This window comes from Beta vulgaris, chromosome 4 (genome assembly GCF_026745355.1).
Source record: "Beta vulgaris subsp. vulgaris cultivar EL10 chromosome 4, EL10.2, whole genome shotgun sequence".
Classification (NCBI taxonomy): Eukaryota; Viridiplantae; Streptophyta; class Magnoliopsida; order Caryophyllales; family Amaranthaceae; genus Beta; species Beta vulgaris.
This window is the reverse complement of record NC_079205.1, coordinates 34953438-34964462: the sequence shown is the minus strand read 5'-3', so window position 1 is coordinate 34964462 and position 11025 is coordinate 34953438. Positions and strand designations below refer to the sequence as shown.

At 34.1% G+C, this 11025-nt stretch overlaps 1 protein-coding gene across 1 annotated transcript; it reads left to right on the top strand.

Moving 5' to 3' along the window:
• Positions 1-8976: 8976 nt before the first annotated feature.
• On the top strand, positions 8977-9618 carry LOC104907647 (uncharacterized). The gene has a single exon (XM_010696604.1). It carries the CDS (start codon positions 8977-8979, stop codon positions 9616-9618), a length of 642 nt encoding a protein of 213 aa, XP_010694906.1.
• The last annotated feature ends 1407 nt before the right edge of the window (positions 9619-11025 follow it).

Here is an 11025-nt window from a genome sequence, read left to right as displayed (position 1 = left end):
TTGCTGCGGTTCCAAGTAGAAACCGCATCAATATGCATTTTTTAATATTAAAAAGGTGCACATATTGCGGCAGTTTTGTGCCAAACCTGCAGTAATAGGTGCACTTTTTAAAAAAAAAATCTTTTTTGAAATTAAAATCTTCGATGTTAAAAGTACTTAAAATGTAATAAAACTAAAGGTAATTAAAACATCAGATCAGATCAACCAGCGAAAATACTACCTAGAGAAATCATTTGCCCTCCATAACAACATAAGCATAACCTAAACAAAGCTCATTTAAGGAAACTCGTATTTCAGCCAGAAGATGTATTTCCACAATATAAAATTCAAATTCATATAATATTAACCAGAGACACCTAAACATCATATCTAAATAAAAAATAAAAAACTGCAGAAAATAAAAAATACTGAAGTTATTAATAGATCTAAATCGAAAATGAAAATATAAAATGATGAAAAATAAAACTACACTTTGTCGGTCGTCTTCGTTTGGTGAATACGAACAACGAGAAGGAAACTCGTCGGAGGCGGCTTCTGCGAACGACTGATGACGACTTGTGGTCGAGGAAGAGAGAACGCGTGATGAATGACTCGCGGTCAAGGAAGAGAAAACGACAGACGAAAAGAGTACGGCCGACGAATGACTTGCGGTCGAGGAAGAGAGAACGACCGACGAAGGACTTGATGTCGACGAAAAGAGAACGTCCGATGAAGGACTTGCTGTCGACGAAAAGAGAACTGCCGATGAAGACTTGTTGTGGACGGAAGAAAGAAATGCGCTCGAGGAAGAAAGACTTAGAGTTTGAGACAATGAGAGGTTGAGAGAATGAGAGGATGAGAGGTTGAGAGTGACGGCGTGTGAGTGATAAAAGTGAGGCAGAAAAAACCCTAATTGATGACATGTTTGTTTTATACTTTATTTTAAAATATTTTTTAATGATATTGCTGTGTTTTCTAACAAGAACCGCAACAATGTATTAAAATATTATTTTTTAATATATTGTTGTGGTTTTTGACAAAAACCGCAACAATATGTCTGGTCAAATAGTCAACTTTTTTCAAAAAATTTCCTCTTGATACCATATTGCTGCGGTTTTCGTCCCAAACCATAGCAATATGGTTATTTTATATTTTTCTTTTTCTTTTTACGTGATATATTGTTGCGTATCGATAAAACCGCAGCAATAAACATTTATTCTACTAGTGTTAGTTTCTTCATGTGGGTTACCTCAAGTATATCCCATATTTACTTTTCGGATTTTGTTCCCATGATTCTATAATTTGCATGGGGTCCAAGTCCATAATGCAATAGTTAAACAGTCATCGCATTAACTTCTATTTTTTTAAAGTCACCATTGTCATATTTAGAGAATGTTTTAGGAATTACCTCATTTTTGTCATTAATGGCTCTGACTTCAAAATCATCAAATCAGTTTCAATGACCCTCAGTACTCGATAGTTCTCAACCTTGATAAATATCGCCATTTTGTTCTTCCAATAGGAATAGAATTTCTTATTTAAGATAGGAGGTCGTTGGGTAGTGTAACTTTTCTCAAGTTTCTTAGTAGTATTCATGTTTCCTGGATATTTTTCTCAATAAGATTTCCTATGCTTTGCGACTTCAAGCTCTGATACCAATTGTTATTTCAATAGTAATAGTATATGGGGTGAATTATACTTTTTGCGGAATTATCAAACTAAAACAAAAAAACAAGCTAAAACACGAGAGATTTTTACGAGGAAAAACTTCTTGGGCCCAACAAAAAGAAACAACCTCGACCACAAGGGATTTTTAACTCAACGCTTTCCGCAACTAGGTCAAACACTGTCAAAACCTAATTATACTTAGTGCCACAACTTGAGTTCCCAAACTCAAGTTCTTGAACAAATTTTTACCTTAACAATTGTTCCTCTCTACATAACTCGAAGTTATCTCACTTTAACTTGCTTCACTCAAAACTTTTCTTATACAAGACTTCACTCAAAATCCCCTTACCCCAAAACCAAAATTACAACGACTGTTGAACTTAGTGGAATAGAGTGAGGAGGTAAAGGAATAAATAATTTATAAGAGAATGAAGAAACTGACACTTTAATTAGTTAAACTCGCTTAATCACTTAGTCAAACACAAATTATAACTTAATTAGACTTGTATATTTATAGTATTCATCATTTGACACATGGCATTAAACATGTGTTGGTGGTTTAAGGATTTTTCCATTATGTTTTATAACTTGAGGATCATGTTTCATGAACTCCCACAAATACCATTTTCACTTAAAATGTGTGCAACAATCTGATAGGGGCGTCCTAAAATCTAGTAGTTAGTTGTTTATTATTTTCTTAAATCAGTTTTTACGTCAAAACCATTTTAATTAACAACATCAAAATTAAGTCATTTTATCAAATAATATCTAAAAACATTTCTTCAAAAACAAAGAGGATTTTACTTTCGAATAAAGATAAAATATTTTCCTTAACAACATTTTCCTGAAAATCAGATTTTAAACAAACAAAATCATTTACTAGACATTTCCTAAATTTTTGGCTTTAAAATCTCCACGCACTCCTTTTAACTGTTGCACATTATGTTACACGACTAGTTTCTTTGACTGCTACTAAGTTCCTTGAACTTAGAGTAATAGTACCAGCATATTTATTCCTTTGTAAGGAACAAACAAACATTCTCATTCACTATCCATTATTGCTTACCAAAACGTACTTATTCCTTACACAGGAACTAAAAGATAAAATTCCTACTTGTTTCTTTATCTCCAATGCAGCTCCAGTAAGTTCCTTGAGCATCTTCACTTAGTTTTGAACATCCTAAGTGATTTTTTACGTCGACATAGTATTCTCATTGATCAATGCAGTGATAGCTTGCAAATTCCATTTACTCAACAATTTGTTTTTTTATAACTTAGTTTGCATCTTTGGTCTTTTTCATGATCAAAACTAGTGTTTAACAGTTATATTAGCTCAAAAGCGCCTGAGAACCTCTTGTTATGTCAGCGTTTTCTATGTCTATATGTAGCTACTCTAGATGGACCTTATATATATGTATCTCGATGACTAATCAAATTTACATGAATAACAAAGAGAACTAGCTAATAGACCTAGACAATGTCTATGGTTTAAGGTTGGTGATAAACTTCACTGGGTCTAATACAGGCCCACAACGGAGGAGATTTTGACCACATACTAGTTTGCAGGGTTCCATTCTAAAAGCAATTGATGATAAGTAGAGTATCCCACCGATCAATACATTAGTTAATCTCTCTAATTCTTCAATTTGGGACTATTATTTCCGACCTCACATGTGAGTTAAACTCTTAGAACTCCCTCTCAAATGTAATGTTGGGCAATCTTTAGACCTCCAACATGAGGTCCATTGGGCCCATTCTTAAGGCCATCACATTTCTTTTAGGCTTACTTTGCCCCAAAAAACTTCAATACCTTCCATCTTTGCATTTCATAAGGGGCCACGATCGTTCGCTCTGATGCCATGATAAAATTCATTCGGACTAATAGAATCCAACATCGGAGGAGAGTTTGACCACATACAAGTGTGGAAGGGTTCCATCCTACAACTAATTGATGATAGGTGGAGTGACCCATCAATATATACATTAGTTAATCTCTCTCTAATTTTTCAATGTGCAATAATTATTTTCTACCTCACATGTGACTTATACTCTTAACACTCTCCCTAACATGTAAGGTTGAGCCCTCCTCAGACCTCCAACATGAGGTCAACTAAGCCCCTTCTTAGGGCCATCAGATTTATGTTGGGCTTACTTTGCCCCAAAGCAAATCTTGAATACCTTCCATCTTGGATTTCATAATGGGCCAGGATCGTCTGCTTTGATAGTACGATAAATTTCACTAGGTCTAATAAGTCGGAGGAGAGTTTGACCACATACAAGGTTGGTAGGGTTCCATCCTAAAACCAATCGGTGATAGGTGGAATAACCCACTAGTCTATGTGTTACTGGATATCTCTCCCTAATTATTCAATGTGCGACAATTATTTCCTACCTGACATGTGCTTATATACTCTTAATACTTGGCAATTAACATTTTACCACAGGTAGAAGCCGAAACTTGCTTGTTAGATAACTATTTTTGGTGATTCAAGATTTCTTTGTCTTGAAATATGTGTTGAATAATTGGCGCCAGGACTAGCCAAGCATGGGGTGCTACCTTGTCACCAAGTTAGAGTAACATCTCGATAATTTTCTTTTCCCCAAAAATACTTTTCAAACATAAAACTAGAAAATCATCAAAGCATTATCGCATGTATGATAACGTATCGACTTATTCAAAATTTTGTAGCGAAAAACATATAACTAGACATTAGAATTGAAATATAATAAATAAGAAAGTAACTTTAAAACCAAACATTTTTAACTTCAACTTCAAACCAAACTTGAATGTAATTGTATCTACTAAAACAATTAATAGATCAATATGCTATACAAGCTCTTCATTCCCAAAACCCCAAAGCACTAGAAAATCTGCACACCAAGAATGGATCATAACACGATCAATAAGGCAAATTCATGATCAACACATACAAACAAAGCACATAGTCAGCAAAGCTGAGTAGTACATAATAATAAATAAACATTCGTAACTTGATACTAATAAATATAAGCAAGGATAAATAACAACATAACAATCTAACAATCTACAGATAACTTTTACTAAACTAAACTTTAAAAATCTTTTTCTTACTTTAATGGAATAGTCATTACACCGAGTTGTATCATCTAAAAACCAGCCTTCACCTAGGAAGACGAAATACGGGCGCGACTCCATATTCCATAATGACCTACGATATCGAGGAGCCTTTTTAATTAAAAATAGGAACGGTGATCAATCCAATTTCCAGAAAAAAGCCATGACACAACCATCATGTACCCCAATTCTTGATTGTCCAACTTCAGACGTGCACCAGTCTAAAGTTTATTACTATCCAAATTTCACTTTACACAAGGAATACATATAATATATAATCAAACATTCACAACTTTATTTCTTTTATCTTAGGATTACATAAGTGATCATACAACTTACAACCCAAGATAATTCTTTCTTTATTCCAATCCTTCTTATTTGTTGAACCTAGCCAACAACCAGCTTACCTTTCAAAGGTATAAATTATCAACCTACCAAATACGGCCCACAATCCTCATAGAGTAGTGAAAATAATGGCATAAGGGAACACATGATTCAATCATGATCCAACTAATAAATATAGTACTTCCCCCATGTGAATTAATAAATAAAGTTCTCAACCAACATGCTTGCATCAATATTTCATACAAACATGATGTTAATCTCATAATTAAATCTCATACTTATCATGTTCGCATACAAGCATAAAACATGTAGAATTCAATTATAATAGCAATCATATATGAACTCACATAGTTCTTATACATGATATTACATAACCTTTTCCTCCTATAATCATGATACTACATCAAACAACACATATGTATATACATACATTATGTAGACAAATTGATAGGCCACTTTTAACAACTTTATAAGTCGCATGTAGAAAAGTCTCCGCCTAAAACAACCAATTGAATTTATAATCAATACTACGAATAAATTTCAGAAACTTTAAAATACTTTAAATTCCCTTTAAATATATCTAAAAGTTGTTTTCATCAATTAAACTTCACTTACTTATAATCTCTAGCATAGTACACTATACTAGTCATTAAAATTCACAAAACTCCATTAATAAAAACCTTTCTAAAATTCCAGCAACTTATAAATTATTAAAACACCCTTTAAATATACTTAAACATGCTTAAATTCATAAGTTAAATTAATTTTATAGTTCATAACATGCTACTATGATTTTCAATCTTTAACACCATAAAAATTCATGCTTTGATAATTAAAATCACAATTTAAACATAATAATAAAATTTGAATTTTTATTCTTTTAATACATAATTTATATAATTATAGTTTCATCATTAAAATAGTAAATTAAAGCTTCTAATCATAATTAGTACTAACACAAATCATAAAATATAATCTTTCATCAAAATATGAGGAAGAAGAAAAGTATCAAACCAATACAAGAAAGAGAACAAGGAAGAGGACGCCGGCAAAGGACCAGCAGTAGCGGTGCCGACAACTTAGTGGCGGTGGTCGGCGAAGAATAGTGGCGGTAGTGGAGTTGTGGTAATTCTTGGTGAAGAAGAAAATATTTCTTGAAAGAGAAGAAAGAAAGAAGAATGGGAAAAAACGTTGAAGAGGAGGAAGGAATAGTGCACCGGTTTTCTTGAGTGGGAAGAGAGAGAAAAAGTTTTTTATGGGTAAAATATTTGGGTTCAAGGTATTTATGGGTAAGTATTCCTTTTGGGCTTAGGAAAAGGAAATTGGATTTTAACTACGATTGAATAATGAATATGATTGATGAATAAACTCCTAACATTACTCGAAGTTTCTTTTCCTAGTCCAATTAGTATTTAGATTCCTCAAGCCCATTTAAAATCCTTTTTCAAATCAAAATAGTGTGTCAAATATTCTTCAAAGAATGCCTTAACAAAATATTTGAACTTCCTTAAATCTTTAAAATAATTCTTTTGACTTTCAAAATAGTCAACCTTTTAAAAAAATAAATTACTAAAATATATTTAAAAAATCCAAAAATTTACGGGGGATTACAATTAGGTTTCACGGTGAAGTGTGGGCTGCGCTACAACATGGATGTAGTTAACACATTATGAGTGAACGTATCTAAAACATTGTCAATGAGCCACATTGAAACCTCATAGCGCTGGTACTCTCTCTAATAAAGATAATAACGTCTTGCTTCTCTGCTAGTGGACTTACCTAACACATTGTTAATTAGTGGATCATGTTAAATCTTTTTGTTGGTCATCGTTAATTCTTTGCTCGTTAATTGGCTATTGAAGAACACATCACCTCTGTACCTAAGCATAATTATGTTGCTTAGATGGTATATTTGAGGAAAATCAAACAAAACTTAATTTGCAGGTGTGAATACATTCAATAGTGTTTAAACTCATTAGTCAATGACTTGATATTGGTTCCATGACCACTTTAAATTGCACATAGTATGGAAGGAGTGGAGCCAATTTACGCACAACAACATGAAAAGGGAGTTTGTCTTGCTTCTTGTTCTTTTTTGACAATTTGTCTTGCTTCTATGGCAGCTCTTGTTAACATTTTATGGAAAGCAACGAACCAAGTATTATAACTTATTGTGGAACTTTTTTTTATTCCTATGCCAATTTTTGTGTGCAAAGATATTCAAAAATATTATGTTTCTTTCGGTCTAAAATAAATAAAACACTTACCGTATTTAAACCGTTTCAAAATAAATGAAACATTACTATATATGGTATTTACGTATCTCTACCTCTATATCTCTCTTCATTACATGGGTCTCCCTTTTTCTTTCTCTCTATCTCTCTCTTCTGCTAAATTCTAGTGCCAAAACCGCGGATCAAAAGTGTGTCCAGTGGGTTCATTATAAGAATCCATTTCAGTGGTTTCATGCATGTATTATATATTGGGCTGGGATTGGGTGTTTTACATTCTTTGTATAGTTTGGACCTCAACCTTTAGTATGACAACATTAGCATGTATTTATTACACTGATAAGGAAAAGAAAACTAAACAGTTAAACCTAAATTCACAAAGAAGGTATACGTTAACGAATACGAGGAGTAATATATCCATTTTCAAAATAATTTAATGGAACGAAACCATACACATGCATGGTTAACGAAGAGGTGATAATCTCAAACGACAAGTTTTACATACTAAATACTCCTTCTGTTTTTCACTTATTATATTTTGACATTTTACACTATTCGTAAATTTTATTTTGACTGTTATTTGTGATTTATATGTAAATGAAGAACATGATCATGCATGATCTTGTTAGATTTGTTTTAATATATATTTTATTAATGCATCAATTTATAATTTTGGGAAATCCCCGCTAGTAACTCTGTACTATGGAACATTTGCAATGGTAAACCGTGTTTCTTTTTAGTTTCAAAAATAACCCTATACTTAATAATATTATACAACCGCGACATTAATGATGATTAGTTAAATTAAAAGATATTACTGACAATCATATATAGGAACTATAAAAGAAAACTATGTATATAACTTATGTTAATCATTGTACCTGTTCGGATAACCGCACCAATACACGCGGCCATAGAACATAACTGCCAAGGGCATCAGTCACTGACTGTACACCAACTTCTGCATTCGTTGCCATGGCAAGAAAATCTAGTGGACAGTGTCAAGGAAATAAGTTTGGAAAAGGTAAGGAGAAAGTGAGAGGACCTTCATCTGACTCTCAAGCTTTGAGAACGCAATCAATGGAGGAAATCCTTGGCATAGAGGCTTTGGATTTTGGTTTAGGCATTAGACAATCGATGACACCTGAAGCATCGATTCAGGATCTGAAAAAGCAATCTGAGATCAGACATACCTTCAATGAATGGTTACAATCCATTCATAGTTCCAAGAAGGATTATGTTGCACCTGTTTGTGAAAAGTCCCCTGTAAGAGGTAATTCTATTCCCATATTACAGCAATTCCATGATGTGGTAGATGATGATTGTGTTGTAGTCCATGGAAGTCAGAATGAGAATAGTATACAGAAGGATAATATGAATATGAGTCCTATTCATATTGATCTGGAAGACATTCGGGAGGAAGTAGATGATTGGAGTTCTGCTTTGTTATGCTATGTAGTAGGTGTAAACCCTCTCATTCAAGTTATGGAGGGGTTTTTGAGGAGAATTTGGAAGAATCAATAGGTGGATAAGGTTGCCTTAGTCAAGAAGGGTATGTTCTTAGTCAGATTTAAGGCTATGGATTCCAGAGATAGTGTACTAACTGGCCATTAATTTTTTGATAAGAAACCCCTTGTTATGAAGCAATGGAGTCCTGAGATGGATTTTGAGAAGGAAGACCTTAAGACTGTACCAATTTGGGTGCAGTTAAGATTGAACTTGAAATACTGGGGAGAAAAGTCATTGCATAAGATTGCTTCACAGATTGGTGATCCAATCAAGAGAGATGAAGCAACGAGAAATAAAGACAAGTTGCAGTATGCTAGAATCCTAATTGAAGTTAAGATTGAGCAGGAATGGCCTGATCATGTTAACTTCTGGAATGAATTAGGAGAACTCACTCATGTACCTATTGTGTTTGAGTGGAGGCCTACTCAGTGCCAGCAATGTAAGGGGATTGGTCACACAACCCAAGGTTGTAAAAGCAAAAAAGTGCAACAAATGTGGGCTCCTAAACAGGCTCAGATGGTTACAACATCTCTAGAGAAGAAAGTTTCACAGAACAAGGTATCTAGTGAAGTAGTGCTAGTAGTAGCAGAGGATGAGAATGTCAAGGAGATTGTGGACCCTGATGATTTTCAAAAGGCTTTGAAACCAATCAAAGTGAGGAATTCCAGGAGTGCTACAACAATCACCCTAAACCACTTTCAGCCTTTGCATCCAGATAATACTGAGAATGTTAATGAACAACAGGCAGATAAAATTCAAGGAGGGGGAGAACCTCCTTATCCTGATGGATAGGATATTATGTTGGAATGTAAGAGGCCTTAACAACACGAAGAAGCAGAATGATGTGAAACAATACATTCACAAGACTGCTGCAGGTGTTGTGGGTCTATTAGAGTCAAAGGTGAAGGCTCAAAATCTAGGGGGATTATATTAATGGGTGGTGCTTAACTTCTAATTCAAGTAAAATTGATAGAGGTAGAATCTTGTTGGCTTGTAAACCTAATAGTTTCCATCTCACAATATGTGAATGTACTAGACAATTCATTCATTGTCATCTACAACCTGTGAATGGTTAAAAACAGCTTCTACATCACATTCATCTATGCCTTTAATGAGAGAGATAGGAGAATGGAGTTATGGGAAGATCTGGTGAAAATTAGGGTTAATAAACCTTGGATCCTGTGTGGAGACTTTAATTGTGTAATGAGTACTGATGAGAGAATAGGAGCACCTGTTAGAGAAAGAGAAATGCATGACATGATTTGTTGCATGGACAAGTGTGGTATGCAAGACATCAAATATCCAGGTAATTATTTTACCTGGAATAACAAGCAGCAAGGCAGTAGTAGAGTCTTTTCCAAGCATGATAGAATGCTTGCCAATCAAGCTTGGAAGGATATATATCCAACTGTAGAGGTGTCTTTCCAAATGGAAGGTGATTTTGATCACTTCCCTGCCTTGTTAAAAGTGTATCATGTAGAGAGTAGAGGGAAAAAGCCATTCAAGTACTTTACTATGTGGAAGTCATCGGATAAATTTGAAGATATTATAAGGAATGCATGGAGGCAAGATATCCAAGGCACTAAAATGTACAAGATTATGATGAAAATGAAGTCGATAAAGGTTGCTTTGAAGGAACTGAATTAGGAGGGTTTTATGGATATACAAGCTAGAGACCTTCAAGCTTATGAGAAAATGATGGAAGCTCAGAAATTGATGCATATTCATCCTGGTGATACACAATTAGCAGATAATGAACTGGCTACAGTACAGGAGTATAGATCACATCATTTGGCTTATATTCAATTCTTGTCACAGAAATCAAAGGCAACTTGGATCAAAGATGGTGATGAAAATACATCTTTGTTCCATCAAAGCATTAAAGCAAGAAGGTTACAAATTAAAATCAGATTTATAGCATCTATGATGAACAAGGAGCATGGCATGATGAACTTGATTATGTCACTAAGGCATTCTTGTCTTATTATGAGAAGGTACTTGGAGGAAGATTAGAAAGGAGGACACCAATAGTGCAACAATTAGTGCATGCAGGGCCAATTCTCACTGAACAACACAAGCATGCCTTGAATGCACCATACACTGCTGAGGAGTTAAAGACAGCCTTATTTTCTATTCCAGGGTGTAAGGCCCCTGGAACAGATGGTTTTGGGACTTTCTTTTACAGAGATGCATGGGCAA

What these genes read in the sequence shown, in the direction of transcription:
- LOC104907647 (XM_010696604.1), top strand. Translation starts at nt 8,977, where the DNA reads ATGGATTTTGAGAAGGAAGACCTTAAGACTGTACCAATTTGGGTGCAG.